Source organism: Phaseolus vulgaris, chromosome 9 (genome assembly GCF_000499845.2).
Source record: "Phaseolus vulgaris cultivar G19833 chromosome 9, P. vulgaris v2.0, whole genome shotgun sequence".
In the NCBI taxonomy this organism is placed as follows: domain Eukaryota; kingdom Viridiplantae; phylum Streptophyta; class Magnoliopsida; order Fabales; family Fabaceae; genus Phaseolus; species Phaseolus vulgaris.
The window spans coordinates 25,425,496-25,449,228 of record NC_023751.2 but is presented as its reverse complement, the minus strand read 5'-3'; the positions used below and the strand labels follow the sequence as shown (position 1 = coordinate 25,449,228).

At 33.6% G+C, this 23,733-nt stretch overlaps 3 protein-coding genes across 4 annotated transcripts; 1 reads left to right on the top strand and 2 right to left on the bottom strand.

Moving 5' to 3' along the window:
• Positions 1-11,677: 11,677 nt before the first annotated feature.
• Positions 11,678-13,972, top strand: LOC137823178 (vignain). Its single transcript, XM_068628339.1, has 4 exons — positions 11,678-12,632; positions 12,957-13,192; positions 13,283-13,423; positions 13,573-13,972. Exons 1-4 carry the CDS (start codon positions 12,185-12,187, stop codon positions 13,834-13,836), a joined length of 1,089 nt encoding a protein of 362 aa, XP_068484440.1. The 5' UTR covers positions 11,678-12,184; the 3' UTR covers positions 13,837-13,972.
• Positions 13,973-14,016: 44 nt separating this feature from the next.
• On the bottom strand, positions 14,017-15,576 carry LOC137823180 (peptide methionine sulfoxide reductase-like). Its single transcript, XM_068628340.1, has 2 exons — positions 15,128-15,576; positions 14,017-14,470 (listed from the first exon to the last, which is right to left on the bottom strand). Exons 1-2 carry the CDS (start codon positions 15,458-15,460, stop codon positions 14,213-14,215), a joined length of 591 nt encoding a protein of 196 aa, XP_068484441.1. The 5' UTR covers positions 15,461-15,576; the 3' UTR covers positions 14,017-14,212.
• A 2,902-nt stretch (positions 15,577-18,478) lies between these two features.
• Positions 18,479-20,579, bottom strand: LOC137822929 (BTB/POZ and TAZ domain-containing protein 1-like). 2 transcript variants are annotated; one of them, XM_068627954.1, is made up of 5 exons: positions 20,359-20,579; positions 20,159-20,274; positions 19,761-20,064; positions 19,355-19,668; positions 18,479-18,746 (listed from the first exon to the last, which is right to left on the bottom strand). In XM_068627954.1, exons 1-5 carry the CDS (start codon positions 20,446-20,448, stop codon positions 18,596-18,598), a joined length of 975 nt encoding a protein of 324 aa, XP_068484055.1. In that variant the 5' UTR covers positions 20,449-20,579; the 3' UTR covers positions 18,479-18,595. The 2 variants fall into 2 exon arrangements, with proteins under 2 accessions (XP_068484055.1, XP_068484056.1); XM_068627955.1 differs by having other exon boundaries at positions 19,761-20,075; positions 20,359-20,481.
• Between the last annotated feature and the right edge of the window lie 3,154 nt (positions 20,580-23,733).

Genomic DNA, 23,733 nt, shown 5'->3' with positions numbered 1-23,733 from the left:
TTTTTCTTATCGCAATTAAGATATTGTGTTTACTTTTTTACAGTGCCAGTTTAGCTTAATTTTGCCAAAGCAGCATGAATTTTGCCATTACTTGTGTTGCCAAAAGGGAAATAATAAGAAAGAGAAGAGTTCATTGACCATCTCATAAAAGTTTATGTTGTCGTCTTGTAATTATTTAGATTCATTGGAAGCAACGTGAAATGCAAGCTAACCCTCAACTTTTGACTGATTTGTTTGAAATTGGCACTTTTTACTTTGAAATCCTGCTTATCTAATGAATCCTATTAACGGTCCCTTAGCTTAGATTTTATTGTTATTAATTGTTATAAGTTCATTATAGATTCTTCCAACTAATATCAGTTTTTTAATGACAATAGTCCTAGTCTGTCAACAAGCACTTTCGCCCTATTTTATACTTTAGAAAAACAATTTTTTATCATTTAAATTAACTTTTCTTGTCAGCATACGTACATAAACAACTAAATAAACAAACAATACTATCCAAAAAAAAATGCAGAATACATATGCGTGACTGCATGATGGTCTTCACTTTTTGACCTAAACTGATGCACTTTCAGATAAAAAAAATGCAGTTTTCAAACACCATTGTTTTTGACAGCATAACATAAAGCTGGCGTTTTTATTATTTTTTAATAAGACAATCATTATTTGTTTTATTTTTAAAGAGAGGTGTCAATTACACTATCTGTCTCCATCCACTCAATTATTCAACAGTGACTTGAGAATTATATATATATATATATATATAATCTTACCAGTCAAATTTTGTTTCACATGGTCATGAGTGTTTGGAGCGTCTCTTTACTAATACTCTCATCAAATATTGTTTCACTAATTCCATAAATTTAATTTTTTATGATTCCGAATTATAGAGGTAGATGCAATCAAAATATTGTTTTGAGAAAATTATAATAAAACAATATATACTTTTAACGTAACGTTAAAAGTTAAAGCTAAACGGCCAAAATGCATAAATTTCTAAATAGAATCACAGGTTTTGAATCTTAGGTTGAAGGGTAAGACCTGTAAAAAGTAGTTCAAAGACCAAACTGGGTGCACTCTTGAAGATGCTCTTGCAAGTTTTTAACATTTTTCTTTTGTCTCGACCCTTTTTAAAACCAAATGTCAAATAAATAGTTGTGTCGTGTTATTCCTTGCTTCCTTTTAGTAAACCAAAAAGGTCCTATACATGAGTAATCATGTCAATGGTGTGCAACCAAACAATGAACATGTTTTATTTCCTCTACATTTTTTTATTTAAATTGTTCGAACAGTATTAGGTTACAAAAATTTGTATGACTTGAGTTTCATTTAGAGATAAATTTTAAATAGATAAAAAAAATTATAAATAAAGTATAGACAATATTTTTTATTTTATTCATAATTCTATCTTTCTAAAACTCTTTTATATTTTATTAAAAAAAATTAATTTTAGAAAATAACTATAACATTGTTGTCCTGCCAAGACATGTGAAAGATAAGAAACAAAAATTGGACAATTAAAATTGTGATTGGGGATTAAGTGGCTTAATCTCTATAAAAGATTGTGCTATTTTTGTTTTCTCCTCTTTGGATGTTTGTAAAGAAAAAGATGTTGGTGTAAGATTTGATATTTGGGTGATTTACTTAGAACATTGAGAATTTCTGAAAGTTTCAATGTAACTACTAAACACACTACTTCCAAGTAAGGGGAGTTCATGATATATATATATATATATATATATATATATATATATATATATATATATATATATATATATATATATAAAGTTAACTTATGAGTAAATGAATATACTTGTACCTTTGAATGAAGTTGAAGTTTCTAAAGATATGTAAAAAATATAAGATTTAATTAATTATTTAGAAATGAACAATATGATTGATATGTTGGATGAATAAAGTAAGTTTTAGTTGTGCTTCTTCTGGTTGAATTTTCTATATTTTGAAAAATATTGCTCTCGTTGCACTATCACTCGTGCGATTTGCTCAAGCGGTGACTCACCTCTCAAGCAATGTTCAAGTGGTGTGTAATGATTGTCTTTATTGTTCACCATCATTTAAATGATATTACAGACATTAAAGCAATGGGGATAATAGTTCAAGTGAAAGCTTGTATTTAAGCAAAAGAAATGTTAAGCCAAATTCTCTCCTCTACTAGAGATGTCGCTCAAGTGAATGTCTGGTCACTTAAGTGAGAATCATGGTGGTGGTGCTTGGGTTTTTGAATATTGAAGACCATGTATCTAGGTCATTATGCTCAAGCAAGGTCTAGAGCGTTCAAGTACTAGTGAAACAATGAGTTCATGTTCTAGAACTTATTACAATAAGCGTGATAAGTAAGCGTGATAAGTATATCACTCAACCAGAACACTTAATCATTATGAGAATGTTCAAGTGGTAGACGCTCGAGCATGTAAGTGGATGTTTGAGAAAGGAGGAAACTAAACCGGGTTATTCTCTGTAGAGGTATCTCGCTCAAGTGGTATGAGATTATTAAAAGAAAAGAAAGAATAGGGTAAATCTTTTATGTATATTGAACCATAGGGTTATGTTTATATAGGAAAAGAAACATATGGGCTAAGCTCATTACATAAATAGAAATATCTAACAATATCTATAATATCTCATAATATCTAACATTCTCCCTCAAGTTGGTGCTTATAGATCATATGTACCCAGTTTGTTACAAATGTAATCAATCCTAGGCCCTCGTAAGGGTATCTGCTAATTGATTATTTGAATTAACAAACTTAGTCTTGATATCTCTCGATATAATCTTTTCTCGAATGAAATGACAATCAATCTCAATATGTTTGGTCCTTTCAATCACAAACAAGTGTTATTTGAGTGATCTCTCCAAATTGCAATTCTTTAAGTAACTGTTTAAGCCAAATAAACTCACGAGTAGCTGAAGTCATAGCTCTATATTGTGCTTTTGCACTAGATCTCGCCACAACACTTTGTTTCTTTTTCTTCCAAGAGATCAAGTTATCACCAATGGAGATACAATAACTGGAAGTTGATCTCCTATCAAATGGAGATCCTGCCCATTCAACATCTTAATAACAAATGACTTTAGTATGGCATATAACAAACTTTTTTCAGGAGAGCCTTTAATGTACTTCAATATACGAATGGCTGTATTCCAATGATCTTCACATGGAGAATTAAGAAATTTACTCACAACATCGACTGCAAAGGAAATATCAGGACAGTAACAATGAAATAGTTCAATTTTCCAACTAATCTTTTGTACTTCTCATGATCTGAAAGAGGCTCCCCCTGATTGGATAGAAGTTTGACATTGGGATTCATGGGAGTATCAATAAATTTTGAATTCATCAACCCAATTTCCTCCAAAATATCCAATGCATATTTGCTTTGAGAGATAACAATACCAGTATTTGATTGTGCTACCTCAGTTCCCAAGAAATATGAGTTTGTCAAGATCTTTGGTCTAAAAGTGTTGACAAAGGTGTTGTTTTACTTGTGAGATGTCATGGTGATCACTGCTAGTAAGAATAATGTCATCAACATATACTACAAGATAGGTACACCCAACACTCAAGTGACGATAAAAAACTGAATGATCTGCTTCATTACGAGTCATACCAAACTGTTGAACAACATTGCTAAATTTTCCAAAGCAAGCCTTAGGAGACTGCTTGAGGCCATATAAGGATTTGCGAAGACGACATGTTGATCAAAAGTGATCATGTGCTTTGAAGAATCCAAATCCAAGGTGTTTGATGAAAAGCTAGTGTTGTTGCTGTGTTTGGGTGAGATTTGGGTAGAATAAAGTGTGATCCACTCCTTTGTTGAATCTAAATCTGATGTGATTAAAAACCTTTTTGAAATCAAGTGTTTTTCCAACTAAGTGAAAAACAACCTGTTGTTTTGTCGAATCAACCTCTTAGGAGTTTTGAAAAGGTTGAAAACTATTTTGGTTTGGTTGACTTGATTGTCAAGCCAAACAATCGGTTGTTTCGTAGTTTCAACCGATTGTTTGTTTGAAAATCCTAACAAAATTCTGTTTTGAATGGTGAATCTGCTTTAAATGTTTTTCAACTGAGTACGCTCCTTCATTAATTGCTATGACCAATCTTTGGAAAATATAAATGGTTTGTTTATGTTTTCAAATAAGCAAGAAACAATTTTGAGAAATTCAGTTTGACAGAATTGATTTTAAGATTTCAAGATTCACATCAAGCTTTGGATTTTCAAGAGAGAGTGGAATAGGATTGCAATTGTATTCAATTCAGATTGTACTGTGATCAGGTGTAATCCTTTCTAAAACTACTGTATTTCTGGTGTTGTGTTGCCAAGGAGTATTGTGTGTTCTTAAGGTGTTCAAGATCAATACTCTTGGTGTGATTTGCCAAAGGTAGTGTGTTTCTTGAATGGTTCAAGGTCACTACTTTGGTGGTTTGTGTTTTTTAATCTGGTTTGATTACTTTGTGATTTACCCAGTGGTATTCTGGGGACTGGATGTAGCTCTTAAGAGTGAATCGGTATAAACTGTTGGTGTATTTCTCTTTTACTTTGAACTCATTTAAATTCTGTTTTAAGCTTTGCTGATATAAACAACCAATTATTTTTCTATTGATTTGCTGAATAAATTGCTTAAATTCTTGGCCAACTTGATTCCTATTCTGGTTTTACACAAAGAATTTTGTTAAACCTGAAAAAGTTTTCAAAAACCCCTCTTAAATAATTCACCCCCCTCTCGTTTAAGGCCATATATTCTTACACGACATACCAATCCAAAAGACTCTCCCTGAGCAACAAAATCGAGAAGTTGCTCCATATAAATTTCTTCCTGCAAATCCCCATTATGAAAGGCATTTTTGACATCCTGTTGATAAAGAGGTCATTGTTGAAGAGCAGCCATGACTATGAATAAGCGAACATAAACTATATTTTCCATTGGAGAAAAAGTATCACCATAGTCTAAACCAAAAATTTAGGTATAACCCTTAGCCACAAGACGAGCTTTGAGACGATCAATAGTACCATGAAGACCAATTTTGATAGAAAAAATCCACCTGCAACCAACAACAGATTTCCTAGATGGTAAAGGAACAAGTTCCCAAGTTCCATTATTCTGAAATACATTCATTTCATCAAGCATGCCTGATGCCAACCAGGATGAGTTAAGATATCACCTACAGATTTCAGAATGGATACAAAAGAGATAGAAGAAATGTAGGTATAAAATGGTTGAGATAGTCTATGGTAACTCAAAACAATATAATGTGGAGAGGGATTACGAGTAGAATGTATACCTTTACAAATAACAATAAGAAGATCAAGTTCAACTGTCGGAGCTAGAGAGGGGGATGAGGTGTTGGCACTAGAAGAGAGTCATGATGGACGATGAGACATTTGATGACGATTATACACCTTAAGAGTTGGTGGCAGTGGGGAATCTTTAGGTGTACTAAGCACAACAAGAGGAATATTAACTTGATTAGATGAAGACATAGAAGGATAAGGACAAGACTTAAAATAAAGGGAAAATTCACTGAAGGTGACATTTGCTGAAATAAAATAAAGGTTTAGAGAAGGTGAGAAAGATTTATATCCTTTTTGTGATCTAGTGAACCCTAAAAGGACACATTTGTGTGACTTAGGAGATAATTTATCAAGACCAAGACTAAAATTATGAACAAAGCATGTGGCCCCAAAAATTTTGGGAGGTAAAGAGTGGAGAGGGTCATGTGGAAATAAAATAAAATAAGGAATTTTGTCATCTAAAACTGAAGATGGCATGTGATTAATGAGATAACATGAACTAAGATCAACATCACACCAAAAAGGAACATCACCATGGATTAAAATAATATGAGTTGTTTCAACAAGATGTTTATTTTTGTTGAGGTGTATAAGCACATGAAGTTTGATGAAGAATACCATAAGAAGACATACAAATTTTAAAACAATGAGAAAGATGCTCACGTCCATTATCACTGCACAAAATTCGAATGGAAATTCTAAATTGATTTTTAGTTTCATTGTAAAATATTTGAAATATAGAAAACAACTTAGAACGGTTTTTCATTAAAAACACTTAAGTACATCTTGAATAGTCATTAATAAAAAAAAATAATGAAATCCTAAATTAGACTTAATACGACTTGGTCTCCAAATGATAGAGTGAACTAAGGTAAAAGGAGATGAAGCACGTTGTGAGACACTACTAGGAAAAGAACTATGAATGTGCTTCCTTAACTGACACGACTCACACGATAAACTATATACATTAGATAAACTTGGAACAAGCTGTTGCATCTTGACAACACTAGGATTCTAGTTCCAGTCATCTGTCTCGAACTCTGGTCTTGTAAAGAAACATAATCTTTGGTAAAAGAAATAACATAATCAAGGGAACGAGTGAGACGACTAATAGATAATACGTTAAATGAAGACTCAGGGACATAAAAAACATTATAAATAAATAAATAAGAAAAAAGATTAATAGTACCAACTGTTGGGAAAATTCAGAATTAATCCACCCCTTTGGTGTAGATACAAAATGGGCACTTACGGAAGCAATAAGCAAATAATTAAAATATAGAAAAATAGAATAATGACATTGAGAATTTTTATCTTGGGAAAACTTCCTCATTTGAGAAATAAAAACCCACAGGACCTAGTCCAAAAAAATGTCTCCGCTACGAAAGTAGGATTACAATGTTTGTTTCTTCTCACTCTGTGAGGATAACACTCAATCTCATCCAACAAGGATGAAATACAACGTCTCTCTAGCATCTCATTAGGATTTCTAATATCACTATTATGGTGGAAAACGTCTCCACTATGAAAGTGGTATTACAATATTTGTTTGTTTCTCTCACTCTTCTATGAGGATAACACTCAATCTCATCCAACAAAGATGAAATACAACGTCTCTCTAACATATCATTAGGATTTCTAATATCACCATTATGGTGGAAAACGCCTTCACTATGAAAGTGAGATTACAATATTTGTTTCTCTCACTCTATGAGTATAACACTCAATTTCACCCAAGAATGGAATACAATGTCTCTCTAGCATTTCACTAGGATTTCTAATCTCACAATCACGATGGAAAACCCCTCCACTATGAAAGTGAGATTACAATATTTGTTCCTCTCACTCCGTGAGGATAACACTCAATCTCACCCAACAAGGATGAAATACAAAGTCTCTCTAGCATATCTAATCTCACCCAAGAAGGATGAAATACAAAGTATCTCTAGCATCTCACTAGGATTTCTAATCTCACCATTATGGTGGATATCTACTCACTTTTTTCTCTCTCTATGTTGCTCTTCTCATTTGCTTCATTTTTTCTCTTCCTCAAAAGTTCCCTTTATTCAGAGAATGAGAGGAAAGCTTCTTAATAAAGAGATTAATACTCATTACATTTTCAAGAGAGATTTACAATTTAAAAAAAACATTTGAATGGTCATAATTAAATATATTCAATGGATCAGTTACCAATTCATTGGTCATAATCTCACATTTTAAGGAGGGATCTCCAACACCAACATCATGTGATAGTACCCTATTAGTGCTAACTAACTTTTTTTTATCAAAATAAAACATTGAAATTTAATAAATTTGAATTGTGTTATGTGAATAATATATTTAAAATAAAAAATTGGCAAAATGGTTGGAGGTGTAGGTGTAGCTTAAATAGAAGTTGTAAGTGTGAACATCTAAAAGAGTGTGAAAGCTTAACTTTAAGCCGGTGGTGAGGTAGAAAGCGGGAAAGCACTTTGAGGTGGTAGTAAAAAAAGAATAAAATGTTTGAAAAATTAAGAAAGAAGAAGAAAATATTTTGAGAAAGCACGCGAGGGATCTAATCCTTTCATGAAAAAGAATATAAGATAACAAAATTGACAACATCAGATAATACTTCACCCAAAAGTCTACACATTAATAAAGGCTAAATCACAAATAATTTTTGGTGCCCAATGCATTACGCTATTGCAATCCTTTACAACAAGCAAATGATAACCACTGAACCGTTCATGAATAAAAAATGTTCTTTCACATTGCTTTTGCCGAATACAACCTTTGCCAAATTGGAATTACAAACTCTAGCTCTTTGCCAAATTAACTTACCTACTTCTGATTATATAATTCTAGATTTATAATTCTGCCTAATAATTTTTTCTTAACTTCTCTGTAATGGATCTGGATAATTAGATATCTCAATCTTATAAGAATCGATTTGTAAAATATTAAGTTTATATTTATTTATATACTATGAGTTAGTTTTATTTTTAGTCGATATAAAATGTTTAACACACTCTCTTATACTGAGATTGTCAATTTGTGCGAGACTAAAAATTTATGAGTAGTCTGATAGAAGATGAAACGATAGATCCAATAAACTTTCGTTGTAATATATTCTAGATAGTTATGATATCCTTTTTGAGGAGCGAACTTTAAATCTAACTCTATTACAAAACAAATAAGATGATGTTTACACCCATTTATATATTATGAATTGGCCTTACTTGAAATCACTATTGAATGTTTTAAAGAAATAATTGAACACTAATAAAGTAGGAGTCAACCTATACAAAGAGATTAACACTTCTAAGATTAATTGGTGACTTTTCAGAAGAAGAGGTCAGAGCAGCGGTTTGGGGGTGCGATAGTTCAAAGAGTCCCGGCCCTAACGGGTTTAACTTTGGTTTTATTAAATCTTGTTGGGACATCTTGAAGAAGGATGTGGTGTCGACAGTGAAGGATTTTGCAGGTTATGGCTGTTGGCCAAGAGGCTCAAACGCGCCGTTTCTTTGTTTGATACCAAAAGTAGAAAATCCTCAACAACTTGGGGAGTTTAGACCTATTTCATTAGTGGGTTGCTTGTACAAAATCATCTCTAAGGCGCTCTCCTTGCGATAGAAAAAGGTGATAGGTAAAATCATAGATGTTAGACAGTCGACTTTTCTTGAAAGAAGATGTTTATTGGACAGTGTGTTAGTTGCAAATGAGATTCTGGAAGACTACAAGAGAAATAGGAAGTGTTGTGTTTTCTTCAAAGTCGATTATGAGAAGGCTTATGACTCGGTGAATTGGGATTTTATCTATTATATGCTAAGGAGGTTGGGATTCTGCGATTGTTGGATCCGGTGGATAAAGGGTTGCTTAGAGTCAGTTTCGGTTTCTGTCCTAGCAAATGGGAGTCCAACTAGGGAGTTCTTTTCTAGAAAGGGCCTCCGCTAGGGCGATCTGCTTGCTCCTTTTCTCTTCCTCATTGTGGCAGAAAGGTTAGCTGGGGTGATAAGGGTAGCAAAAGAAAAGAAGTTGATTGACAGTTTGGAGGTCGGAAAGGATAAAGTAAAGGTAAATATGTTACAATATGCTGACGATACTCTGTTCTTCTGTGAAGCAAATACCAAAAGTGTATTTAACATTAAGGCAATCTTGCAATGCTTTGAGCTATCTTCCGGGTTAAGGGTTAAGGGTTAAGGGTTAATTTTGCGAAGAGTAGAATTGGTGGGACGAGGTGGACCAGGTCGCGCTTCAGTGTTTCACAGCTATTCTTAACTGCGACACGATGGTCTCCCCTTTTATCTACTAGGGCATGCCAGTTGGAGGGATTCATAAGTGCGATGCCTTTTGGAACGAGTAATAGAGAAAGTTCAGGCTAGATTAAGCAGGTGAAAGGGAAGATGTTTAACGATGGCTAGGAGGATTTGCTTGATAAAGTCCGTGCTCTCTTCTATTCCGTTATTCTTTATGTCGTTATTCAAATTGCCTTCTGGGGTGGCAGGAAAACTGGTTAGGATACAAAGGAATTTTCTCTGGGGGTGGGGTGCAGAAGGAAGGAAGATTGCTTGGGCTCCCTGGAGCTTGGTTTGTAAGCCTCGCGAGTTTCGGGGGCTAGGAATTGTTGATCCAAATTTGTTAACTTGGCTTTGTTGGGGAAGTGGATTTGGAGGCTGGGTTCGGTTGAGGGCGACTTTTGGGAGGAGGTTCTCATTTCTAAATACGAAGGGTGGAGAAGTCTGGGAGAGGAAGGAAAAGGTAGGAGGAGCTCTCTTTGGTGGAAAGATTTGAAAGAGGTGTGGACTTCGGAGGGTTGGGAGAGAAGTTTTGAAGACAGTTTCAAGTGGAAAGTAGGTGACGGGAAGGACATTTATTTCTGGAAGGACAATTGGTTGAATGGCGAGGCGCTGAAGAATGCCTTTCCAAGATTGTTTTCTATTAGTTCTGTCAAAGACGCAAAGTTGGCAGAGCTTGGCTTTTGGTCTAATGGCGTTTGGGTTTGACAACTAGCTTGGAGAAGATCGTTTTTTGACTGGGAGAAGTCTATGGCGGATCAGTTGAGTCAGTTTCTGCTTGAGGCTAGGGTTCGGAAGAGGATGATAGTTGGATTTGGAAGGCTGGGGGTCTCCAAACTTTTTCAGTTAATTCTGCCTACAATCTTGTTAGGAAGGACAAAAAGGCGTATTCTTCTCCGATTTTTTGTAAGTTGTGGAGGTGCAAGGCAATACCCTTTGCAGTGCTTACGGCTTGGAGGTTGATGGAAAACAAGCTTGCTACTAGGGTAAATCTGAGTAGAAGAGGGGTGTTGGTAGAAAGCTCGATGTGTTGTTTGTGCGGAAAGGAGGAAGAATCTTGCAGACATTTGTTCTTCGATTGTAGTTTCGCTTGGCGAGTTTGGTTTTATGCTTTAGATGGCTTGGGGTTTCGTTTGTGTCCCACATTGAGCCGAAGTCTAACTTTGATCAATTTAGGATGAGTCTTTCTTCAAAATCGGTTAATATCGTATGGAACATAATCTGGGTCGGGGTGGTAAGCGAAATCTAGAACCACATGAATTATATTGTTTTCAAAAGAGGTGTGACTGATGCGTTTGAAGTATTTGCTTTGGTGCAAGTAAAGGTTTGGTCTTGGGTCTCTACAAATATTCGGTTAGCTTCGTTTTCCTATTCTGATTGGTATTTGGATCCTGTGGTGTGTATGAGGTTGGTTTTTGAAGTTTGTTAGGTGTAGTAAGGGCAAAGTTTTTTTAGTTAGTTTTGGAGGTTTTTGGCTAAAATAGGTGCTTGGATACCGTGTATAAGGGTTGAGTCACCCTTGAAGTGGTTCTTATTTATTTATTTTTTATTGTCGATAAAAATAAAATGTTTAAAATATCATATATTTGTAATTTTTTTTTATGTTACTGAAATATCTAATTTATATATACTATATAGGATACTCATTTATACTTAGTAACTTAGAGTCACACTTAAATTTATAATAAAATGAGGTTACACTATATTCAAAGAGTTTTGAATTATTGCAATATAACACATTTTGAATAAATAGATTTTGAACGATTTTATTTGGATAACTCTAACTCATTTTTAAATGTTCGGATTTAGAGTTTCATTTTTAGTCTTTACTACGGCAATAATTAAAATTGTAACCTTTGTTCCAGGACACGTCAGTTTTTGTTTTATACGTTTAATTATAACAGACACGTTAGTTAAATTACTAATCAGAAGAAGTTAGAAGTGTAGAAAAGTAGCTTTATTCAGAAATATCTTGTTTTAGGCTGCACTTTATGGTGCGTAGCACCACAGAACTCTTACATTTCGGATACATTTTCACACTTTTTCCCAAACCTTTCAAAAAGTCACTCCCTGTTATATTATATCATAAAATCAGTTATGATAGTGTTTTCATAGTTTTCAGAATGTTTTCACTCCACTTGCAAATCAAAACTGGACGTAACCATGTTGCTCACTCTCCTGCACCACCCCTTGTTAACCTGATAGCGTGATCAGCATGCAAGACAAAGATGATCCTTGAAGCATACGATAACAGATTGCATGTCACAGCTTCAGGGTCGGCACCTAACACATAATTCTTAAAAATAATACAAAAGAAAATTTCTCAAGTTTCCTTTTCCTTAATTTCTTTCACTTCCATGCTTGAGCAACACAAACACATCCTACATCTGTTCCCCACAATTCTCTGAGTGTGTGCCACAGCTTGGTATCTTCATGATTGGTCATTGTTGATGCCCATAAGGAACATGTAACTTCCTCATTATTTATTGCTTTTGTTTTCTTCTCACTTGTTAACTTTTATTTCCCTATATAAAGCCTCCTTTCTTCCCTTCCCTTCTCATCTTCCATTGAGTTGATTGATTCCAAACACAAACATGGCAACAAAGAAGCTCCTTTGGGTTGTTCTGTCCTTTTCTTTGGTTCTTGGAGTGGCCAATAGCTTTGATTTTCATGACAAGGATTTGGCGTCTGAGGAAAGCTTGTGGGACTTGTACGAGAGATGGAGGAGTCACCACACGGTCTCGCGAAGCCTCGGTGAGAAGCACAAACGGTTTAACGTGTTCAAAGCAAATCTTATGCATGTGCATAACACTAACAAGATGGATAAGCCTTACAAGCTGAAACTGAACAAGTTCGCTGACATGACCAACCATGAATTCAGGAGTACCTATGCTGGCTCAAAGGTTAATCACCACAGAATGTTCCGAGGCACGCCACATGAGAACGGGGCCTTCATGTATGAGAAGGTTGTTAGTGTTCCTCCTTCTGTGGATTGGAGAAAGAAAGGTGCCGTCACTGATGTAAAAGATCAAGGCCAATGTGGTAAGCTAACTTATCACTGCTCATTAATCATAGACCTCAAACTAGGTGAAGAACGTTTGATAATTAGCTTTTAATCGATTTTAATGTCACTGTAATAGTTGACTTCATCTAATGGGATAAAACTGCAGTTATTGAGTAAAAAACTGTAAGGTGGATTTGGTGTGATGTGATCATATTGTTTTGTTCTGTCATGGATATCTTTCAGTCCACTCGACCAGAAAGATAAAATTGTCATATAGACTATAGCTTCTAATAACATTGTTTTTTTTTTGTCTTTTAAGCTTCAATTCATGCAAAATATCTTTTGATTAATGTCTCGTGTAGGTAGCTGCTGGGCGTTTTCAACTGTTGTAGCTGTTGAAGGCATTAACCAAATCAAGACAAATAAGTTGGTCGCGTTGTCTGAACAAGAGTTGGTGGACTGTGACAAGGAAGAAAACCAAGGATGCAATGGTGGGTTAATGGAATCTGCTTTTGAGTTCATCAAGCAGAAGGGAGGCATAACAACAGAAAGCAATTACCCTTACAAAGCTCAAGAAGGAACCTGTGATGCATCAAAGGTGCATGTTCGGCCAAACTTTTTTTTTTTTTTTAATGAAACCAATATAACTTGAGAAATCTAAAATTGCCAAAAATCTTGCATGTGGTAGGTGAATGACCTAGCTGTGTCAATTGATGGCCATGAGAATGTCCCTGCTAACGATGAAGATGCATTGCTCAAAGCTGTTGCCAACCAACCTGTTTCTGTAGCCATTGATGCTGGGGGATCTGATTTCCAGTTCTACTCTGAGGTAAATATCTAATTCGCTAATTTAGTGTAATTTTTTTTCAATAGCTACCACTGAACATGTTTCAATAGGTATGCTGCTATAATTTGACTATTCTCAATCAACATTGAAGCAAAAGGGTATATCATAATTTTGTATAAAAAAATTTGCAGGGAGTATTTACTGGTGATTGTAGCACGGATCTAAATCATGGTGTAGCGATTGTGGGGTATGGAACAACTGTTGATGGGACTAATTACTGGATAGTGAGGAACTCTTGGGGACCAGAATGGGGAGAACATGGTTACATCAGAATGCAAAGGAACATATCTAAAAAGGAGGGACTTTGTGGCATAGCCATGTTGCCTTCCTACCCAATCAAAAATTCCTCCGATAATCCAACAGGATCTTTCTCATCTCCCAAAGATGAACTTTGAAAGCCTCCCACAAAATCAAAACTCTCATAAGCCTTGGTTGTTTTCATTTTAGTTTGTTTCTAAGATTCTATGCCAATGTATCCATCAATATATTACATCAGACAGAAATAAGTATTTTAATTTGATTTGAGTGCTAGCAGTTTCTCATGTTTCTATAGCCAAGTATTGAATGCAAAGTGATAACTTTAAAACATTTATATAAATAGAAATTGATCAACTAGAGTCCAGATTGTATATGATATGATCACTTTGAAGATACACCATGACATTTTATTTTTGGATTATACTATTATATTGGAAAACACATTATATGGCTGATATAGAAGGTAGACATGATGTAATGTGTAGCAAGCAAGTGAGCACCATTCATCCATCATCAGCCATAGCACCTGATGGGATCAGTGCAACCTTTTTTTGCTGACTGTTTGTTGCTTTCACCATTTCCTCCACCTTTCTCCAGATATTGTTGATGGTAGTCCTCTGCTTTGTAGAACCTCTTAGCTGGAAGTATTTCTGTCACAATCTTCTCCTTCAACTCCAACTGTTTTGCTTCTTTCGATTCCTGGGCTAAACGAGCCTGGTCTTCGTTGTAGTAGTATATTCCAGATCTATACTGTGCACCCACATCATTGCCCTGAGATTTATACACACATGAATAAACAACTAAGAACATAACATGTTTTTATGGAAGAAGAAAACAGCCTCCACAAAAGACAATTTCTTGGTGCTTTCAGAATTGTTCCTTTATGAAGAAAATTCTACACCAAGGATTTCTACTTTATAAAAGCTTTGTACCGGTGAAAGTCTAACTCTACAACAAGTATACATAGCTATAAAATTAAAATTAGATGCAACTCAAGAACTACATCCTGGAGTACCAAAATTCATACTTTTAAAGGTTAATTCGGTAGTATTTCCTAATTATAATGAAAGTTTTACCTTACTAATGGTTTGTATTATGTTATAAATTACAATAATTGTTATGGTTCTGTCATAATCTTTGGTATTGTCAAAAAAGTATGATCAAAATTGCAGTTGCAAAAAGCTGAACATTGTGACCAAAACTCTTGTTAAGAGCACGTAATGCTTTACCCAAATGAAATTCCCAATAGGAAACCATCACCTAAAATATGTAAAACAATCAAGCCCAAGTCTTTCACTCCACATGTATACATACCAGAACAGCCAAACTTTCCCACCACAAAAATTATCATAAATTATATTAAAAAAAAAAAAAAACACTTGAAATTCATTACCCATTTGACCCAATAATTTCCGTAGATTTACGTACCTGGCGGTTGATGGAAGTTGGGTCATGTCGAGACCAAAAGAGAACAAGTAGATTCTCGTAGGGACAAACCTTCGGGTCGAACTGAACCCGAACCACTTCAACGTGGTTAGTGGTTCCGGTGCAAACCAGTTTGTAATTTGGATCCGGGGTGTGACCCTGAGTATATCCAACCTGGGTCTTCACCACTCCCTCAATTCGCTGAAAGGCCAACTCCGCTCCCCAGAAACAACCCGATCCGAACTCAGCGAACTGGAGATCCGGAGTATCCGGAATATCCAAATCCGGGTGAAGAGCAGGGTTGTTGTGACCCTCATCGCCTCCACTAGTAGCCATTGTACTTCACCGCTGGTGTGACAGTTTAATGCCTTAAGTTAAGAAGAAGATGGAGAAAAAACGAACGTTAATTAATTAATTGGTTTTTTTGAAAAAGACAGAATGTCACCGATGAAATGAAACGCTTGTTGTGGTGACTAGGAACGGGATAGAATTCAAAATGAAACTAGACTACAAATTTGGGTGGGTGCATGACGGTGGCGTGGTGTAATTTTTCATTTTTTAATTTCTTACTAAAATGAGATTGGTTTTTAATCATATTTTTTATATAACCATATTATAATTTAATTTTTTTTATATTTGTTAATTTTAAATTTATTTTTTATTATATATATATTTTTTAAATTTATTATATAAAAAATTTATTTTTTATTATATATATTTATTTTTAAACTTTTTACATCAAAAATCATATATAATTCCGTAAATTGTGAAAGTATTATTTTTCAGGAAAATATAAGTGGTGCATGGGGAAAGATTAGCAAGTAAGTCACATCCAATATTAATAATTACTGTCAATGTGACATGAAAACTGTGGTGTGAAGGTGACATAATTTTGGTATTAACTACAACAAGTCTTATCAACCTATATAATTTTGATTAATGAAATTTTGTTAAAATTATATTAAGACTTTCAGTTTTAATGATTTTTTTAAATGCTTATAAAAAATAATATTTTTTAATAATTAATAAAATGAAAATTATTATTAAAACTTATATATGCATATAAAGAAACAGATGTAATTTTTTTTAAAATTTAGTTTAATTAAATTTTAAATCAATTTAAATATTTTTAATTAAATTTTTATTAAATTTTTTATTTTATTGAATATTCAAAATACTTTTTTAAATACCAGATCTTATTGTTGTCAATAAGATAACCTAATTTTGTCTCCTCCAACTCATTTACTAATTGTTTTTTTTATTCTTTTTCCTAATTAGTTAACTTTTTCTTTTCAAGTTAACATTGACCATAATTTCTCTTTCATCAATTCGGATATTCTCTAACAATTCATTACTAACCACTTATCTTATTATTCATGTTAATCCCTCATAAGATATAAGAAAGGAGCACACTTGCTTTAATCCTTTCTTTGAGTCTACTTATCTTGTAGTTGTAGACTTGTTCTAACATGTATAGTAAATTTACGTGTAATAGACTTTTACAATATATACCATAGTTTTAAGGTATGTTTATTTCCATCAGAAGGAGGGAAAGGTATTTTTGTGTTTGATTTAAGGGTTTTGAGGGTGGAGGAGTGGATGGGCGAGAGCTGAATGATTTTTTTTCACTCTTCACAAAATGAAGAGATTTGTGGGGATTATGTAGGATTATTATATTTTACCTAAATATCCTTGTGCATGTATTTTAATATACAAAATTAAATATTACATAAATTTATTTATTATTTATAATTTCAAAAAATATTTAATTATACTATTAATAACAACATATCATTATAAATAATGAAAATAAAAAAATAAAATTATAATATCAACAATATATATATATATTTTTTTTATCAGCAATAATCAACAATATATATATATATATATATTTTTTTTTTATCAGCAATAATCAACTATATATATATATATATAGTTATATAAAGTAACAAATACTACTAGGACAAATGTTCCTTTGATGTGTTTCGTAATCGATGAAATACTTGTCTTAATTACTGTGGAAAAATCAGGTTTAGCGTTACTCATAAGGGAATGCGTGTGCTGCTAATTTATGATTTATTCATAAAAAAATCATTTCATTGGTATAATAGGTTTCCATCTAGTCTGTTCTTAGAATTCTTTATTACCTATGTATCGTTTTTGTTAACATATGAGTTTTGGTTTAGTCCCCATATTTTTGTATTTTCTTTTTTTTTAATAATATTTTTTTTTTCATGTGATGACAAATAATTGTTGTTATTTGAGGTGTCAGCCTAACTAAGATGTCAAGTAACATAATGATGCCTAACATGAAAGTTTTTTATACAAAAAATAATAAATAAAATATTATTTTCATAAATTTTAATATATTAAATAAATTTATTTCAATTTAACACAAAAATATTTTCTATTATATTTTTTAATTTTTTATTAAAATATAAATAATTATGAATATTATATATTAAAAACATTTAATTAATTCAAACCTACACTAAAAAAATCATAATTCATTATTCAAATATTTTTTAATAACAAGGATAAATTTGTAAACTTATAATAAATCATTTTCACAAATTCATTCTATCATGCCTCAATCCAAACAACTTCACATATCCTTACACATCCTCTCTAATCCTTACAAATTCACTCCCTCCCTCTCCTCACAAATCCCCTCCTCAATCCAAACAAAACAATAGTCGTGAACCTTTCTTAATAATAAAATACAACATAACATACTTTCAAGATAATATTAAATGATATTAAAAATATGAATGAATAATTTTAAAAAAAAATGCTTCCTCTTAGTAATAAATGAGTTTTTTTTTTATTGGTATCTCATATGAGTTTAAACAATATTTTGTCTATAATGTTAAAAGTAAAGACTTTAAAATTATATACATGTGTGTTTTCTTTTGGGTGTCCTTCTAATAATTATAACACATGAGCATTAAATAATAAAATTAACAGTGTTAATTACCGTGGCAAGAAATTATTGAAGAAAAAGGAAAAAATACAAAATAAAAACAGGTAATTTTAATATTTTATATCATATAAATTAAAATAAGGGTCTTACCCGTGTTTTTTCACAACGATATAGAACAAAAAAAAAACCTTTCACTTAAAAAAAGAAAAAAAAAACAAGAAAAGTAGTTAACTCTCTTAAATTTTACTTCTTAAAGAGATAAAAATAATATTTATTTTAGGAGTTTATGATTTTGATTATATTTTGGCCGTCATTTAAGTTAGTTCATAGGTTTTTTTCCTATAGGTGAAAATCTTGTATGTCTGTAATACTAGTAGATCATATAACAAACTTCTTTATAGAAGTGAAGTTGTTTAAATAGTAAGATCTTTTAAATGTTAAGTTCAAACTTTTTTTTATAGTATTTAAGAGTACACCGACATCTCTCTACAGAAGCAAGACGATAAAGTATGGAGTATACATGAAAGTTGGGATGGTAGGTATTTTTATTGTCCCTCTCCTCTAATTTCCTCAACCCTCTTCCTCTTTGGCAGTGCCAAGAAAGACATGGCTTTGGCAGAGGCCACCTTCCTCACTAGTACTTCCCACCTTGCGTCACCTTTCTTCTTCTCTTCCTCCATTCTTAATCTAATTTTCCTGTCACATTCATTCAAAACCAAACCTATAAATAAATCAAAAAATACTACACATATCATCGCAACACTTCTTTCTTTCTCTTTCAACGTGTCCAAAACCACAGAATATCCACGCATCCTTGTCCTTACTAAAGGAGGAAGAATACATATATGGATACTCGTACATCACAAACACCTATTTCACATTTATTTTTTCTCTATCTTTTTCTTCCTATTTTCATATATTATCTATAGTACATAAACCTTTTCAGTTTACCAAAATGTCAAATACCATTGTTATGTTAGGGAAAAAAAGTTTATATATATATATATGTAATCCATTCAACTTATAAATTTCATGTATTGTGATTTAGATTTATTTAGATGTTTACTAGTTCTTTTAGTTTGAAGATATAATATGATATTTAAAAATATGTAAATTTTTGTTATTAAATAATATAGTTAAAAAAAAGAGTGAAATTTAATACATATGATTATTAAGATAATAAAGAAATTTATAGAACTTTTGAAATTTATATTTTAAAAAAAAATAGTGAAAGTGAATCCGTGTTTAATGTAAATTATAGATTATGAAAAACATAAAAGTGGTAAAAGAGAGAGGATGGTGACCTGCAGAGAGGAACCTTGCAGGAATCGTGTCGCAGGCAAATGGAGGAGTCGAGTTTGAAGAGTTGCCACATACGCTTACACGGCAAACACCGTCCCTTAACCCTCTCGCAAGTCACAAAGTGTCGAATCAAATTTTGCAGACCCTGACACGTGCCGAACTTTGAGCACGGTTCTCTCCCTCGCCCAACCTCCACTTCCAACGGCCCTACCTCCGTGCACCCTTCCGTGCATATGTGCTCCAGACATACCATCGCCTCGCTCAGTTCCGTGTACAACCTTCCATCCTCCCTCCTCTTCCTCGTCTTCCTCTTCCTCTGTTCACAAAACACAACCAATTAACTAACTACTACTGTGATTCTTATTCCAGATCTCACATCACATCGATAAGTAATATAGTTACCATTACCTTTTCATCTTCTTCCATGAATCGGAGAATCTCAAGTTCAAGGCAGGGGTCGTGGTTCTGCAAGAATCTCCATCCCTCGGTTTCCTTCACCGCTTTGAAACGGTTGGTGAGGTACTTGACGCACTTGAGGTAGAGATCCGGTGCGTCGCAGAGCCGCGCCAGTTGCAACACGTCCACTACGTTCTCCGTACTGGCGCGGTCGCCCAGTCCCTTGATGCACCGCTGCTTCAGCTGCTTCAACATGTACACGTGCGACAGTGCCAGAAGGTGCATTCCGTACTTGTCCATATCTTCCTCCGTGCATCTGCACGCATCCTATCATTCCTCGTCAGCCATTAGTTATAACTAACTCACCATCTCTACTCTCGTATTACTGTAACAAATAACTAAGTAGGAACCTGGCGGAGTAGAGGAACGCTACGAAGGCCGTGACGGCGGCGTCTGGAACGCCGTGGATTTTAACGATTCGGTTGGAGGATTTTATGACGTTTTGTAGAACCGGGGATGCAGAAGCCTTGGGGACAAATTAATTAAATTAAATTATGAATAGAAGAATGAAGAAAGAAGAAAGAAGAAAGAAGAAAGAAGAAAGATGTACCAGAATGGTAGCGTGCGCTGGAATGCGGTTGCCAGCGGGAGTTTGTAAATAGAGATCGGGTTCGGAAAAGAGGAGGGTTGGGGCATCCATATGTTGGGTAGTGATTGAAGCAGGTTTTGGTTTGAGGGCATATAGAAGGAAGAAGACGGTGGTTATATATAAGGAAACCCGTGAAGATGGAGTAATAGGCAGTGACGATGCAAAATTGTCCTTTTCTACTATAGTTTAGAAGTGAACCCGCATAAATCAGAGGCTCCGACTAAGCAAGTCTTCTATTGGCCGAGTTATTCCCTCAATCCTTGTCCCTACACCGAGCATCTCCGCAATCAAAACTCGAACGGCAATAGCCCAATGATGACTCAAGTCTTCCATTTTGATTAACACTGTTACTTTCTGGTACTCGACAACCCCTCTTGAAAGGTTTAAAGGAAATTTCCTTATAAATACAACATCAAGGAAATACTTGAATTCTCATACTGATAGTTCTTTAAACCTTAAGTCAGAATATTTGGCGTTCACATTAAATACAGATCATTTAGAAGGGGGAAAGGAGAACACTGCAAGAGATGGTTTGGCTGCTCCATGTCTGGCAAATCCTGTTGGAAGCATATGTGACTACTCTCAAGGTGCATGGAATGATCACACGGGAACAATTTCTATGTTGTAGCAGGAAGAGAGCTACCTGTTTTTTTGTTGGCAGGAAGGTTCAATGCTTTGCTTTGGAGCCTCCTAAGACTATGCAGAAATTTCCAAGGCTGGAAGATTTAGTCTCAGCTAGGAAGAAGAATGTTGGTGCAATTCAACTCTTGTGTTTTTTTTGTGTGTGTATGCAACTATTTTAGGTTAGGTTTGTTGCCCTCTTGCCATGTTATCTAAGCTAGTGGAGTATTTAATTGGAGAAAAATGATGGTGTTAGAACTCTTAGAGTTATATACAATGATGAATTTAGAAATAAATGTAATAAAGGGTAAATTTATAATTAATTTATATAAAAAAAATATTAAAATAATAGTATTGAAAATGGTAATGTAGTTGTATAAAATTCAGGTCAATATAACATTATCTTTATTTGGAAGTAAATTATATATATATATATATATTTGCCTTTTTTGTTCCGTGAAGGTAAGTAATGAGGTTTCTCGAATATCTCTTTTGGAATGAAAAATACAATGGATTTGGGTAGTAACTCGAGGTTGGAGGTGTATTGTCTTTTTATATTTTATCTATATGAGTTAGAGTATCTTTCAAATATTTATTTTTATTTAATTAATTTTTTATTGATAAAAAAACAAGAAAAAGTCTTTTTACTTTTATAAAGGAAAATATGAGAAATCAACAATATGAGATTTAGTTGGAAGAAGACGGAACATTTCCACTTTGCAACAAATCTTTGACATAATGAAGAAGTTGCAACATGAAAATGAAGACGCCATAAGAAGATTAGAAGTCGCTCAAGCAGAAATAGAAAGGTGGGGAGAAGTCGAAGGATCTTGACCACAGATGGAGTCCTAAGAGCCCATAAGGAACTTCAGAAGCCGAACGAGAAACTATGACAAACCATGCGTGGACAAATACTGGGAGAGCATATTAATTTGATTATCCTATCGTCGGACATCCAAACTTTCTCTTAGGAGATTATGGACAAGTCACTGCCTCCAGATTACATGGTTCTGAAGATCACCCACTTTTTGAGATCAGAAGATCTCGAAAACCATCACAAATGTTAATCTTAAGAAGCTCATATGTAGTGCAATGCAATATGTTTGTTGGGAAATTCTCAAGAACTACCTTAAAGTGGTTCATCAAAATCCCTAATGTAGCTATCACATCCTTCCTTGAGTTCTCCCACATGTTCGTAGGATAGTTTATGGCCAACAAACTAAAGCCTATGGGGATCATTGACCTCTTCAACATCAAACAAGAAGAGAATGAGTTGTTGAATAGTTATCTTAATCGTTTTTTTAACATTTCAATACACATTCACAAATCGAATGAAGAGATATTCGTTGATGTCTTTATTATAGGATTCCAAGCTAACCCTTTTAGTGAATCCCTAATACATAATAAAGTTGAGTCGATGAGAGAAATCCAAAGCAAATCCTTATCCCATATAGAGGCCGAGGAAGTTGTGAGTCCAAAAAAGCTCAAAGAAAAATGCCAGCAAACCTTATAAAAACGATTAAACAACTTCATAAAAATAAAAAGCAAAGAGAGTGTTACTTGGGTATATCTTGCTTATATTTTTCTCACTTTTCTTCTATCTTTCTCAACCCAACCTTTTTTCATATTACAATCTTATTGAAATGTAGATATTTCTTTTTCTTCTACATTGTTTTCTCAATTTCTTATGGTATTTCATTTACCTGCTTTAGGTAATAAGGATCACAATAAAGGTAATACACAAACTAATTTGTTTGTTTTATGTATACATATCCATCAACTTTCATTGTTTTACATCTCCTCATGTTTGCTATCTTTTTCATGTGACTCTACTGTTTACAAAGAAGGTGACACTCTAACTGAATCTAAGGGTAGATCCTTTTGAGAGAGGGAGCCTGGACCATTCAAGCCACCATATACAAAAATAAAAATAGAAGAACTACCTGTATAAAATTTGATAAAAGCCTACGTTGTTCTGTCTTTATTCTTCTATCGTTGGTTCTAGCTAGAGCCTATGACCAAGTGGTGTATCTAGAGTTCAATCCTTAGCACCTTCATCCGTTTAAAAAAATTTGAATTGCAACACAAGGTTTGTGGGTTGTGCATTGTCCACGCTTCAAACCTAAAGGTCTCTTGCTTGAAGGGGCACGTTAGACATGATAAAATAAGATAATTTTTGTAACAAATAATACAAAAAAAATAAGATAATTTTTATTAGCCTTTTCTTGTTACATCAAAAAGCAATAGATCATTTAACATCAAATTTAGGTATAGTTGATTCATGACGACAATTTAGTACCTGAATGTTCTGTGGGTATATCTTCTTATTCAGAGTGTCACAAGACAACTCTGGTTCACTTAAACTTAAAATGGAGTTGTTATGTTTCAATTTGTCAATTATGAATCTCTTGAATCAATCAGAAAATTGATGTTTAATGGATTATATTAAATTTAGAATGTGTTTAGCGAGCATAATTGCTAATATTTTCTTATTCAACCCATTCAATTGTAGTCACAGATTTGGTGTTAGAAACAAATTTTTCTGATGAGTTCATTATTTTTTTTAAAAGTTGACAATTTATGACTAAAGAAGACTTATAAGTTAATTTCAATGTGTACAGATTGAACCAGAATCACAAACGCAACTTCTAGATGGTACTTTGAACTTGGAAGTAGCACTGTTGGCTGGAGTGCGGGGGCAGGAGGATTTGATGT

Excerpts from the sequence above, each read along its gene's own strand:
- LOC137823178 (XM_068628339.1), top strand. The coding sequence starts at position 12,185 with ATGGCAACAAAGAAGCTCCTTTGGGTTGTTCTGTCCTTTTCTTTGGTT. Across the intron at positions 13,193-13,282 it reads GAACCTGTGATGCATCAAAG|GTGAATGACCTAGCTGTGTC; the intron begins GTGCATGTTCGG and ends TGCATGTGGTAG. Across the intron at positions 13,424-13,572 it reads ATTTCCAGTTCTACTCTGAG|GGAGTATTTACTGGTGATTG; the intron begins GTAAATATCTAA and ends AAAAATTTGCAG.
- LOC137823180 (XM_068628340.1), bottom strand. The coding sequence starts at position 15,460 with ATGGCTACTAGTGGAGGCGATGAGGGTCACAACAACCCTGCTCTTCAC. Across the intron at positions 14,471-15,127 it reads CAACTTCCATCAACCGCCAG|GGCAATGATGTGGGTGCACA; the intron begins GTACGTAAATCT and ends TATAAATCTCAG.
- LOC137822929 (XM_068627954.1), bottom strand. The coding sequence starts at position 20,448 with ATGGATGCCCCAACCCTCCTCTTTTCCGAACCCGATCTCTATTTACAA. Across the intron at positions 20,065-20,158 it reads GCGTTCCTCTACTCCGCCAG|ATGCACGGAGGAAGATATGG; the intron begins GTTCCTACTTAG and ends GGATGCGTGCAG. Across the intron at positions 18,747-19,354 it reads TGCAAGGTTCCTCTCTGCAG|GAAAATTAGATTAAGAATGG; the intron begins GTCACCATCCTC and ends TGAATGTGACAG.